This window comes from Chaetodon trifascialis, chromosome 1 (assembly GCF_039877785.1).
Source record: "Chaetodon trifascialis isolate fChaTrf1 chromosome 1, fChaTrf1.hap1, whole genome shotgun sequence".
NCBI lineage: Eukaryota > Metazoa > Chordata > Actinopteri > Chaetodontiformes > Chaetodontidae > Chaetodon > Chaetodon trifascialis.
In genome coordinates this window covers 34,255,103-34,269,203 of record NC_092056.1, presented here as the reverse complement: position 1 = coordinate 34,269,203, position 14,101 = coordinate 34,255,103, and the positions used below count along the sequence as shown (strand labels likewise).

The window sequence follows — 14,101 nt, the reverse complement described above, 5'->3', positions numbered from 1 at the left end:
TTGAACTATTCCTTTAACAATATGGACTTGAAGATTGGTTATAAAGGATACTAGGAGTAAACTTGTCACACTTTATGAGCAAGAGTTAACTTTTGACAGCACCATCTGGAAAGTCGCATCAACATGATTTGAATAAATGAACTTTAGAATGCACTTTTGTTTAAGCTATATTTCTACCATGCTTACATCCATTTGTCAATCCACTCACTCAACGTTCCTTGCCTCAGGGGCTTGGGCCTAACCATTGCAGTGGTGTTGTTGCTGGCATTTGTTGAGCGCCCGTCCTCCCTCTCTGTCTCCTCTGATCCTCGGTACCGCTCTCCACCCTGGGAGCCTCCCTGTGGCTTCACTGAGAGTATCGAAATGGTCTGCCTTATTGTCTTCTCTCTTGATCTTGCAGTCAAGGTAAGCACAGCAAGGGTGGGAAATATTTGTTTGTTTCGCAGCCATCTGGATAAACAAGGGTTTCAACATGGATTTTGTTAAATGTGATTTCCAAATAATCCTGCTGCTTTTTATATTTTAACTATTTATTTGTCAATTTTAACCAATGCTTCACTCATTCTGTTTTGTCCTCAGAGCTACTTGATTGGCTGGGAGGAATTCAGAAAGAGTAAATGGCTGATTGGCTACACATTTGTCATTTCAGTCTCCATCATTGACTGGGTGTTGTCAGTCAGCATGGTGTGTGATGAGGTGAGGCTGTTGAGAAAGAAAAGGTTGAGATATACAATATGGTTGCAACTCTAGAGCAGTCAGTGAGACAGTACAAAACTAAACAGACCACTCTCAACCTGTATTCTTGTCTGTTCTGTTTGACCTGTGAAGCATCATCAGCCATGGCCCGATTCAAAGTTCACATTTAGCCAAGTACAGTCCAAATGACTGAACATGGCCTTGCTCCATCCTTGTTATAGTAGATACTTTGGCAGGTGACTAAATTCGGGGTAGACACGTAACCTGTTTTGGAGATATGAGGACATGCTAGCTGGTCACATTGGAGTTAGCAGGCAGGCTCCTGAGGTAACTTTTGTAAGACAGACATACAGAAGGTCTCAGAGTCAAAATGTAATATTTGTTAATGCTATACTAACTTGTCTCAAGGTAAATTAGAGGTTTATGTTTTTACTGCACAGTTGAACAACAGCGCTGCCTGTGTATTTTTGGCTTCTAGTATTTACAGATCACACTATGATAGAAGTGAATACATGTATATAAATGAAAAGGAAAAGTAGAGTGTAGCGTATTACATATTTGTTTCTATATTGTACAGAGAGGATAAAAGGTGCATCTATTGGCAGCATCTCATAGTCAATGTGATCGAAAGCTGTGAGAAAGGTAACTAAGCAGACTTTGTCATTGAGATTACAGCCGGCTCTGTTAAAGGGTCATCACCATTATCCTCGTTGCAGTTTAGTATAAAACATACACCCGTTCTTTTGAGTTTGCACTCCTGGGTTCAACTTCCCAAGTTCCAACTCCCAAGGACGTGACTTCAAACGTAACATACTCTATTCTGAGAAGAGCCCAGTGAATTCAACTGAATCATGTAGAAGTCACAAGGCAGCCTGCATTATAAAAATGTGATCTTGTCTTTTCTCTGTTAATCAGAAACTGAGAGTACGGCGACTACTGCGGCCATTCTTCCTCCTGCAGAATTCTTCCTTGATGAAAAAGACACTGAAGTGCATTAAGAGGACTCTGCCAGAGATTGCCAGGTATCTGACTCCTTAGCACTGGCAGGACTATTAAAGCTATATTGATTTATGAAACATATCTCAATTAATTTATTTTTGAAACCTTTTGGAACACTGGCCACAAGTGACAATTGCCAGATAATGGCATATGCTAAAACAGGGGTGGGGAACCATTTCCCAATCATTTTTATAACATTGTCTAAGGAGACAGGCATGGGGGCCAGGGGTGCTCACTTGGGTGGGCCAGCAGTTGTATCAGGGTGGCCGTGGCCCCCCAGCCCCTCTTAGGGGTGCCTCTAGCCATACTAAATTTTTGAACACATATATCACACTAATCTGTGCCATGAGTGGAACTGCTTCTCTTTGGTGAGGAGTCTAATGTCAGATGGTAGTGATGATGATGATGATGCTACTCTCACTCACAGCTGGTTTTCCAGGTTTTGGTCAGTCAGTCCTGAGCAGAACAGAGTCTTTGCAAGAGTCAGTTTGTCAGGTCATTGCTTTACAGCTCAATGATTTTGTGTTGTAGGCTTTAGATGGTTCCACATTAAACAGTGTAGCAAATATGTTGAATTCCCTCTCACCAAATGCCTGAAGGCATTTTCACATTCAGCAGCATGTTCAGGTGTCATAGCAGGCATTTGTTTTTGCAGAGCAGAAAAATGCAGTGTCACGGCTTTAATTTCACTTCAAATGAATTCACATCAGAGAGCAGAGAGCTGAAAAGCTGGCCGAAGTTTGCGTTCTGAGCGGTGTCCACCATGAAAGCCCAATGACACACTTGTCACTTGTGTTTGACATGTTTTCTCTTCATCTGTATGACTTATTCCAGAAAACCCCTTTAGAACAATTTTACTTTGTCCAGTGCCAGCAGCTCTGCAGCAGCAACAAGGCACTCCCTTCACAAGTTCCCAGCTGAATGCATACCTGTCAACCCTCAGTTTTTTTAGTGATTTTCCAGTATTCTATCCTTCTTTCCCACTGTCCTCCTGTGTAAATATTTTCCAGTAAATCTCCTGTATTTTTAGCCTTTGTAAAACAAGAACAAAATCTTGACAGGAGACAGAACAGCCTATTTAATGTGTTTGCTACTTTCCCCTCCGGAAGAAGAAGTAGAAAGAAGAAGAGGGAGGAGGAGGATGAACGTTAGAGGATCCCTGCCAATAAGACAGTTACTTGTTCAATGTTACTAATTGCATTACATTACTTACTACTCAACAGCTCAAGTTTTTGGTTACATACCAAACCTTCCCCAGTATGGGAATGGGGAGCTCAGCACAGTGAATTTTCCTCACTGTACAAATTGAATCTACAGTGAAACCTACCATTGGCTTTTTCATTTTGAATTTCATTTCACCTCTCAACAAATAAGAAAGCCTGCATTAGTTATTTTAGAGGGTGCACTTTGTAGACTCTTGATAAAACACTCTGCAGTTTGGATGAGTTCTTTCAGATTCTGAGTCAGTCTTGGATGAATTTAGAGTCTGTGGCACAATCTTTTGTTGCCAACTGCAGCAACAAAGCATCCTTAAATTGCTGCAGAGCTGACTGGCTTCTTATCTATAGCAGCAGGTGCTGAGGCTCATGGTTACTATAGTATTTAGAGTTATCTGCCACAATGAACTAAAGAAAATATGGGAATGTTGGGAAAAGTGATTCCTGCGGGACAGGAGGGAGTGGCTGAATCTGAAATGGCAGGTAAAACAGAGCAACCATCAGAGTGAATATTTGGAGCTGACAGGAGTCTTAGCAGCCATAGACTCCACCCTGAGTGTGTGTTCTCCTGTCTCTGCAGTGTCATCCTGCTGCTGGCACTCCACTTATGCCTCTTCACTATGATCGGCATGCTGTTGTTTGCTAAAACTGAGGTGAGTCCAGGTCTTTGTGGCCACACCCTGTTAAATACACACTACTGTACTGTGCTGCTGACACTTTGCCTTGTGAAGACATGTATGTGCATGTTTGTGCTTGTTTGTGCATGTTTTTGTGCGTATGTGCAGACATGTCCCAGACTGTGATAGCAACTGAACAGTGAAGGGTCATTGCTAAAAAAATGGCACTAGTCCATCGTTAAAAGTACATTTACAAAAATAGAGACACCACTTAGAAAATGACACAGTGTCACAAACTGGCCCAGGAGAGGTTCGATGGGTAGGATGTTGGCTCTTCATGCTACTCATACATCGAACATTAATATAAATATTTAAATAAGAATAGATAAAGCAGTGTGAACAGGCAGTTGCTGGGGTGGGCATTGTCTTTTAGTATTGTTTGGACTCTGTGCAGGGACCTCACCTTACCAATATCACTGATGCTGAATAGATGGGTACTTGGCTGTTTTAATCCCTTGCCACAGGGGCCTCTTGTCCCTGGCCATGCACACACACATCCCATTGCAATTTTTAATGTATCCAGTCAGGATGTTTTCTATTGCTTGTATGTAAAAGTTAAGAAGAATTTGGGTGGTGGTGGGCTCAGCCTAGAGGAACAAGTGAGTCGTGTCTATGAAGTAGATGAAGTGTATATTTACCAAATTATTTTCGTAATTATTATAATTCACTAATTATTTTTGTTGTTCCAATTTCTTTTCTGAGGAATTGATCATGTGCATTACACATTTAATACTTCCATGTTTAACAGTTGGGCCTCTTCAACTCTGATCCACAAACACATGTACATATGTATGCCTAGACATACATATATATATATACAGCTCTGGAAAACATTAAGAGACCACTGCAAAGTTTTCTGAAATCAGCATCTCTACATGTATGACAGCCATTCCATTCCAGTGTCTGTTGAATTCCAAGACAAGGACACCTCATTCTACATTACATTCTAATGAGGTACTGATTAGGTGATCACCTGAACCAAATCTTTTTAATCTTAATCTATTTAGTGAGGAAAAGTATAAAAACCACTGCTGTGGTCATCACTATCCTCTTGTAATAGGACCAACTGGATGGCCAAAACAGTAATAGTAATAGTAGTACCTCGAAAGTAATTGGAAACAAAAAATAAAATAATATTGACCACGTCAAAAGAGTTGAAAAGAGAAGTTTTGAGTGAGGAAAAGAAGGGTTCAATTCTGTCCTTACTAGCAGTGGCATACAGTAAGCATCAGGTTGCTTCCATCCTTAAAATTTCTAAGACGGCGGTTCATAAGAACAATGTCAGGCAGCAGACATTGGGGACAACAAAGCTACAGACCAGCAGAGGGAGGAAATGACTCTCCGCTGACCGGGATGACCGCCAACTCATTTGAATGTCACTCAGCAACCGTTGGATGACATCAAGTGACCTACAAAAAGGTGAATCAAGGTGTGAATGAAGGACCACCAGATTGAGACCCAGTCATGGCCAGCCCAATCTCCACACCTGAACCCCACTGAAAACCACTAGAATGTGATCAAGAGGTCACAAACCATCAAACATAGCTGAGCTGCTTGAATTTTTGCACCAGGAGTGGCATAAAGTCACCCAACAGCAATGTGAAAAACGGTGGAGAGCATGCCAAGACGCATGAAAGCTGTGATTGACAACCAGGGTTATTCCACCAAATATTGATTTCTGAACTCTTAATAAGTTAAAATTTTAGTATTGTGTATTAAAAATGGATATGAACTTGTTTTCTTTGCGTTATTTGAAGTCTGAAAACACTGCATCTCTTTTGTTACTTTGATCATTTGTCATTTTCTGCAAGTAAATGCTCTAAATGACAGTATTTCTATTTGGAAAAAAAGAAATGTCAGTTGTTTACAGAATAAAACAAAAATGTTCATTTTACTCAAACACATACCTAGAAATAGTAAAATCAGAGAAGCTGATAATTTTGCAGTGGTGTCTTAATTTTTTTTCCAGAGCTGTATATGCATATATGCATATATGCACACTGATTGAAAAAAACAAAAACAAACAAACAAACAAAAAAACGTCAACACATCAGCATCCGTGCATTTTAGTATTTTTGTATCAAAGGAATGCCTGTTTTTCTTGTCTGTTGGAGGGTCTTCATGCAGGTTTGGTATTTCAATCTTACATTTAGTTTATTACAAGCTAAGATCATTTTTCTGGTTAGACATGTAAACATGAACATTTTTACTCTATCTACTGAAAGAATCATGGCATCTTTTCTAGATTAAATGTATGAACATTAAACATGTTCTTGTTGAAAAAGTTTCTGCGTCCCAACCAGTATGTGAAATCAAACCTACAGTACTTTTCAGATGGTTAGTTAAACATAGTTGGATTAGTTTGAGGCCGGTGCAGGTCCGTGCTGTGCACAGATGATGTAAATGGGCCAGTTGTCACTGAAATTTTCCATTAATACCTCCAGGTAGGGTCTATTTTATGATACAGAGGTGACAATAAAAACCATAGCATATTGTGAGCCTTATTCTAAATGAACACCATCTCCCAGAAACTCTAGATTTCTCAGTTTGAATGAGCTATGACAATGGACAGGAGAAGGACAAATAAATGCTTTTTAGACAGCAGAGATTATACCTAAAATGATGAGGAGAAGAGGGATGTCATGGATTAAAGACAACATTTGTTTAGCTTTCTGGCTGTTATGAAGGACACGCATTATCTATCTTTGTACAACATATTTAACCAAAGACTGCATCATCCATTGTCAGTAATTGCTTATCATTTGGAGGGTTGGAGGTTGCTCTTTACCTACCTTTGAAGAGAGAACAGTGCGTGGAAATCCACTCTGTGTCTCCTCATCTCTGTTCATCGGTCGTCCTCTTTGTTTCTATTCAGGATCCAAAGAAGAATAAGGAGTGGAGAGTATATTTCAGAAATCTGCCCAGTTCCCTTACCTCTCTGCTGGTGCTTCTCACCACAGCCAACAACCCAGATGGTACACAATCATTCACATAATAAAACAAGCAATGTTTGTTGAATGCTGTTGAGTGTTTCTGTGATAGAACTGCCAGCCATCATCTTTTCAACATGTCTTCTGTCCTGTCACAGTGATGATCCCTGCCTACTCCTTAAACAGGGGCTACTCCATTTTCTTTGTCACCTTCAGTGTAATTGGTAAGCAGTGATTATTACTGTCTGTGTCAGTGCAGCAGTTGATAGTAGATTATTGTTTTGCTGTTAAAGTAATATAAATGTGTTAGAGTGAAGTGTTTTAGAGGGGATTTTGTTTTGCCACCTTGCAGGGACCTACTGCCTAATGAACCTACTGACAGCCATCATCTATAACCAGTTCAGGGGATATTTACTGGTGAGTCACACATACAGCAAGACATTATGCTGCTGATGAGCATTTCATTGTCCTGACAATTATCTTGCAGTTACAGCTCCATGCATTCACACTGGAAGCCACCCAATACAAGTCTAGTCCTCTACTGGTGGCCAGTGAGCACTATGGTTGAATGCTGTTTTGATAATATGTGGCTTGTGAGAGGTTTTTTTTTTATTTTTACTAAACCAATAATGACTGCTGTTACTTAATTGTTTCAAGGTGGAAAAGTGTATGTGGGAAAAATATTCATCGTATTATATTGAGCTTCAGCATTACCGCTTTCATTCATTGATAGGTGTACTGAAGTGCAATACTAAATCACTCCAAAAACAGGGTCAGATCAAGAAACTAAGCAGGCAAGTTGAATTTCAGGGAGGAAAAGCTGTCTTCAACACAAAAACAAAATGGCAGAACTATGGTGAGCGGCCAGGTATACCGTCAGAGTGATTAGGGGAATGAGAGACAGGTGTGCTGGCAGATGATCAAGTGGTAACAGCGACAGGACTGAGGACACTTGGTTGGCAGATGGGGGAATAGCAGGTCTGGATTGATAAGAGTTTATTGAACAGGAAAAAAGATTAGGCGCGGAAAAAATGTAATGAATCAGATGCCTGTGTGACATGGAACACCATCCAAAAATAGACGTACCATCTTTGAAGCTCACTATTAACAGGTTATCACTAATTTGTTTCAATACTATACACATTACCATCGTCATTACATAGTTACCATGGTGACGCTGGAGCATGCAGATGCAGCAGTCAGTATCTCCCATTAATTTCACTACATTTTTTGAAATAATTAGTTATTTTTTTGCCTTTATTACTGAAGCACATATCGGCTATATCAGACATCTACTTTTCAACATCAAACAAGGAAGTGCAGGTATTGAATTAAATGCACTGAACCTTGAGACGATCACTGCCGACATCTTCCAACCACCCAGCCAAACCAGATGGACCACCCCTCACTGAAATCTGTGTGACACCCCAGGAGAGGAAAGAGAGACAGTATAAGTCCACCCAGCTTGGACCTGAGGGTATTCCACTCCCCAGCCTAGTCCTGGATGAACTGATCCACTTTTTTTCATTTAGTGTTTTTAGTATTTTTATAATCTGTACATAATGTACATTTACATACTTTTTTAAATTGTGTACAATGGGAGCACAGCAGATTTACAATTTGCTAGAAATATTAATGTGTTCATAGAACACATTAATTCAGTTGACAGTATGTATGTCAGGTTCACATAGAAGTATGTGATAAACAACATTGTGGCCTTCTTGGACTGTGCCGTACACAATGAAGAGGACAGGAGCCTCAACATTGGAGTACAGAGGAAACCCACAAACACACAGCCAAATTAGAAGTGACCAGATGTATGAGACAGGTCTTTGTAATCACTCCCACTTTAATAGCATCCTTACACAGATATTTGACAAGGTTCTGACATGCCCATTTTTGAAACAGTTACCAAACCAGTCAACAGAGGTACATCCTGTTTTTACCATTTTAAATGAGATTTGACATGGTTGACTAATGTTGGGGTTATGTGTCAGTGAAAATGCATCAAAACTGATGTACCTGTCCTTTAAACCATAACGTCACTTTCCTCTTCAAAAATTAAACCCACCAGCCATTTTTACATCAATCTTGAGAAATTTGCTTTAACAAATGTGTTGATGATGTTGTGATCACAACGACAGTAAAATCATTCCCCAACCAGAAAGCCTGGATGAATGGAAAGGTGAGAGCCCTACTATCCTATTAGGTAAGATGAAAAAGAAGCAGACATGCAAGGCATCAAGGAGGCAAAGCAGAGACACCTGGAGAGACTGAAGAGAGACCTCAACATCAGCACAACCAAAGATGTGTGGCATGCAATCCTCAACATCACAAGCTACAAAAGCAGGAGCACCCTCATCATGTGTGAGGCCATGTTGCCAGATGAGTTTAACACATTTAATGCCCGCTTTGATCTCCTCAACAAAGTCAGCTATTGAGTCTACTCTGTCTCCAGAATACCAGCCACTGCCAGTATCTGCAGTAGATGTGAAAATAATCTTGGTGAGAGTGATCATGAGTAAAGCTACTGGGCCTGATAACATCCCTGGCTGTGTACTAAGAACATGTTCCAACCAGCTAGTTGATCTCATTACCAACATTTCTATTATATCACTCTCACAGTGTTCCCACCTTTATCAAGACAACCACCATTGTCCCTGTACATAAAAAGACTACAATGTCCAGCCAGATCAACTGCCATTCTTTAGCACACCCCAATTCTGATTAAATGTGTTGAGAAACTGGTTCTCCAGCTCATCAAAAACAGTATCCCAGCCAACCTGGACCCTTTACGCTCAGAACCAACAGATCCACAGAGACTGCCCTTCACTCAATCTTCACACAACTTCAAACACTTACATCAGAATGCTGTTTTGTTGATTTCAGCTCAGCATTCAACATAATCTCCCCCATAAAACTGATTGCCAAAATTGGCAAACACACTCTAGGCTTGAGTTCCACAATCTACAACTAGATATTGGACTTCCTCACAAACAGACCCCAGACAGTTTGGATTGGTTGTCACACCTTCTCAACTCTAGTTCTCAACACCATAGTCCCCTAGGGCTGCATGTTCAGACCCCTCCTGTCCATGGTATACACCCTTGACTGCAGTCCCCAACATGGAGGGAACTCTGTGATGAAGTATGCAGATGACACTACCATCATCGGCCGTATTTCAAACAATAATGAGAATTCTTGTCGAGAGAAAATCAACAGTCCTGTAGGGTGGGACACAGAGAACAACCTACTGCTCAACATCAAGAAAACCAAGGGGCTGATCGTTGATTTTAGAAAACAGGAGGCGAATACACTGACCAGACCAGAAAAGAAATACCAGTTACATGCAGAATGTAACGAATTAATTTTATTGATTCGTAAAGTAGAAATCATTAAAAAGACACAAGGTCAGTGGTGAACAACACATAACATTTAGAGAAAATATTGAGGTGAATCCTTCTGCTCCTTTGTTCTCACATAATCAACACATGTTACATGAATAGAACTCAGGTAGAGCAGGTTCCAGGGAATCAGCATTCCAAGGAAGCTGTCACGGTCATCCCACATCTCGACCCTGGTTAAAAAAAGTTTAGCTTAAATAAAGGAAAGAAAGCCAAATTCCAAGTTCTTGTCAACTTTTACTGAGGAGCGATAGAAAGTATCCTGACTGGAAACATAAAAAACACTTTGGAGAGAGCCAGGCTGTTTCCCTGTTTTTCATTTTTATTCTAAAATAAGATAACCACATCATGGCTTTTACTCTGTCCTTAACCAACAGAAGAAGAATGAAAACAATGTAGAAACTCATGACTGCAGGTAAAATTGTTTAACATTAAAATCAGTCCGCTTGGCTGTAAGTGTTTTAAAGTTATTGGATATCTTCATAAAATCTGCACAGTCTTTAACACCAAAGACAGACTAGAAAAACACAGATTCCACAGATTTACAGATTAAAATCAACAGGCTAAGAATTTTTCTGTTCATGTTTTGGTCCAGATGTCAGTCCAAACGTCCATCATCAGGAGACGACTGGGGATCAGAGCTGCTTTCCAGGTCCTCACCTGTCCAGGAGCTCAACAGGCTGCTGAGTAAGACACACACAAACACACACACAGACACACACATGCACAGTCATCACATTTAATTCTGTCTTTCACAAACATGCATGTGTCTGTATCACATGGTGTCATTATTTGCATTTATTTGAAGGACAATAAAATTAAAGATTAGATAATGTGGGATCAGTGTGACTTGAATTGCCCTGTTCCTTATAGGAAAACAATAATCACTTTCTCTAATGCCCCTTATGCCCCCATATGTTACTGATCATACAGGCATTCACAGTAGCTTGGTAAACATGATGGAAGCAAACGAAATGTTGCTCGGACCAGTGAATGGAAAATTCACATTTGAAGCCCTGCCAAATGGAACTGTTGCTACGACAACCATTCTGTGCAATTTTTACAGTAAGGAATTCCCGTTGCCACTGGAGCACTTCAAGCCTGAAATATCACCTCAACATAAAGCACTTAGCAACAAGCTAAGAGGTCAGACCAAGCACACTCCCTACCATGAGCACCCAGTCTTGGAAAGTCACAATCATACAGGCATACTTAAGTACACACTGAGTAAGTCTTCCTGTGGATAGTGATATATGTGATTTTTTTTATTTTATTTTTTTTATTCACAATGAATATAATTAGATACATTTTTTAAACCTTGACGGCACTTCTTCTAACTAATTTTCACTAGGATTTTATTTTAAAACATCTCAAAAAAGTTGTGTTGTTTGCTGCTGCCAGAGTTGGAGGAGTGTTCAGGCTCCTATGGTTGTGGGGACAGCTCAGAATATTCTTCCACTAATATAAAATTACAATAAAAATGGAGATAATTATATTATTTTCTCTGTCAGGGAGCGTGTGCGTGTGAATGCAGTACTGGAGGTTATGTCCAGGGTTCAGATGAAGAGCTACTACAGAGCAGCCATCAATACGGTCAGAGCCAACCCCACACCTTTCTCTCCACACACACACACACACACACACACACACACACACACTATACCACTTAGACACTTAGAGGGTCTCTGCCACCTAAACACAATGAAAATTATCCTATTCAACTTTGTGATATCTTTAGTACTTTTTCAATAATTATTTTTTTTCCACAGTATTTTTAACATTGTAGTCTATGAGACACACGTTTGGAAAAGCTCAAACCCAGCCTTATTTGAACTCTAACTACTCCTTCATACTTTCAGCTAGAAATTTCATTCAACCTTTAAATGGGTCGGAACAAGGGCTACTTTAAATGTTGTAGACATCGTTTTGGTATGTGTCATAGTTTCGGCGATATCACAATTTAAGTTTGCTGCTGGTTTCCGACCCTTTCGGATCTGTCCCATTGGTGTGTAGTGCATGGACTGCACCCAGCTAGAGCGTGTCACGTGACCTAGGCCCATTTATACCCTTCGTAAATAACGGATACGGACGCTTTCGTCCGTATCCGGAGGCTGTTTCATCCGTCAGTTTGTCCGTCGGCTCTGAGTTTAGCCATCCGGAACTCTCCGGACGAAACCACTCGAAACCACCGGAAGTTGTGGGGGCAGTGTAGAGTCAAAATGAGCAAAATGAGTCAAACTAAAAACCGACGAAGAAGAGAACCGGCTCTACGTCAAAAAAAAGATTCGTCTAATCTTTTTTTCCTATTTCTCAGTACTGTCATTATAATAACCTTGGGCCTGAAAAAATCTCTTTCAACCTCTTGTATTTCCCTCATATTCAACCTTCATGTACAAGTTCTAGATTAAAACGTAGAGAAATTTGTCTTCTGTCACACTGTGTTCTTGTCATTGTGATACGAGTTACCGTTTCGGAATAAATAGCCTCTGTCTCCAGATAGTGCGGACCACCAGGCCCATAGACTGCCATTGTAACGTGAGCTGCGAAGCTCTCTTCGAAAACGGAGATGAGGGGAGTTTTTAGATTGCGATACTGTAAAACCCGTACTAGATATCAAAACACGGATTTCACCGGGTCATGATTCTACGTGAAAGTACGACGACGTAAGGTTCTAATTTTTAATCTGTAATCTCCACTACGGAGATTCACTTCTCCGTAGCTGAGTGGATAAGACTATAGTTCTGAGAAGCAAACGACGCCAGTTCGAGACTGGAATGAAACACTTTGATTCTTTGATTTTCCCCATGGGGATGAATAACGTATTGTAGCGTCCGTCCGGACGTATGCAATGATGAGAGCGATGGATATAAAGCTTTTCTTTAATAGAGAACAGTTGTTGTCGGCCACAACTACGCCAAAGGAAACAATATCTGCAACAGCAGTCTGTAATTAACTCTGCACTCTTCTTCCGACCCGTATCTCCGCGTCCATCAACACATACACCCGGCGTACACACCCGCCCCCTCGCTCTCTCATCTAACCACAATCCTCCCTATTGAACACGTTCACAGACAGTCGGACATCACAGAATTCAACAATGCGTAACACAATAGACCATGACTGACTGTGTCACTGGAGGCTTGCTACAGTATGATGACGAATGATGTGTGTGTGTGTGTGTGTGTGTGTGTGTGTGTGTGTGTGTGTGTGTGTGTGTGTGTGTGTGTGTGTGTGTGTGTGTGAAAATTAGCATTAGCCTTGTTGTCAGACCAATGCAGACCAGAAAGTCGCTGTTTTGGAATTTCCCCTCGAGGGACAAAGAAAGGAATATTGAATTGAATTGAATTTTCCTCTGTCTGAATGCGCGTGTGTCTGCTGCGCTGACAGCGCGCGTGCGCGTGCACCCGTGTCTGTGCGTGTGTGTGTGTGTGTGTGTGTGTGTGTGTATGTGTGTGTGTGTGTGTGTGTGTGTGTGTGTGTGTGCTTAAAGGGTCGAACAGAAAAGATTACATGATTACTACTGACTTTGTTTTCCTGCAGTTTTGGCTTACATTTTCTGCATTTTCCAGCTTGCCCACGCATTTTCTTCAGGAAATGCAATTATTCTAGTTCTATAATAATATTTTGCTGAAGCACTGTGCAAGAGGATTTGGTCAAACATTGGTCACCAAAACTGCACAAACTGTCATGAATATCCATATTTTTTCGTGACAGTGCCTGAGGTGTATAGCATTACATGGTCTGAGACAGAAGTGCTCTGCAGCAGGTGAGTAAAACTGGCCAGAACATCATTGGTACACATCTACTGAGCATAAATGGTATCAGTGAGGTGAGGTGCCTGTGCAGGGTTTCTGATATCACTGTGTTGGTGTTGCTCCTACAACATCGTAATTAATGTCCCCAGGACCGTCATTCCAACTGACTAAAAAAGCTACAAAGTCCACATGGGGAGCAGGTCATGGTGGGCGAATGGGTCAAGCACAGACTTTCACCCAGGAGACAAGGTTTTGTGTCTGTGTGGAACTTATTGTTATATTGTTGACTTAGATCACTAATTATTTTCAATTTCTTTTCTTTTCTTTTTTTTTCTTCAGTTTTCTGTTGTAGTTTGTTTACGTTTAGGCAGCAAAATTGCTCAATTAGTTTTAAGAAAAGATCATCGTTTGGGTTAAAATACA

General features: G+C 40.6%; 1 protein-coding gene across 1 annotated transcript in view; it reads left to right on the top strand.

The window, feature by feature from the left end:
* The window catches only part of tpcn2 (two pore segment channel 2), a 55,114-nt gene that overhangs the window by 9,062 nt on the left and 31,951 nt on the right, over positions 1 to 14,101 (top strand). The window contains exons 4-12 of the mRNA XM_070963825.1: positions 228 to 405; positions 580 to 696; positions 1,612 to 1,718; positions 3,493 to 3,565; positions 6,465 to 6,564; positions 6,678 to 6,743; positions 6,872 to 6,936; positions 10,519 to 10,610; positions 11,435 to 11,516. Coding sequence (XP_070819926.1) covers positions 228 to 405; positions 580 to 696; positions 1,612 to 1,718; positions 3,493 to 3,565; positions 6,465 to 6,564; positions 6,678 to 6,743; positions 6,872 to 6,936; positions 10,519 to 10,610; positions 11,435 to 11,516 — 880 coding nt within the window. The remainder of the gene's footprint in view (positions 1 to 227; positions 406 to 579; positions 697 to 1,611; positions 1,719 to 3,492; positions 3,566 to 6,464; positions 6,565 to 6,677; positions 6,744 to 6,871; positions 6,937 to 10,518; positions 10,611 to 11,434; positions 11,517 to 14,101) is intronic.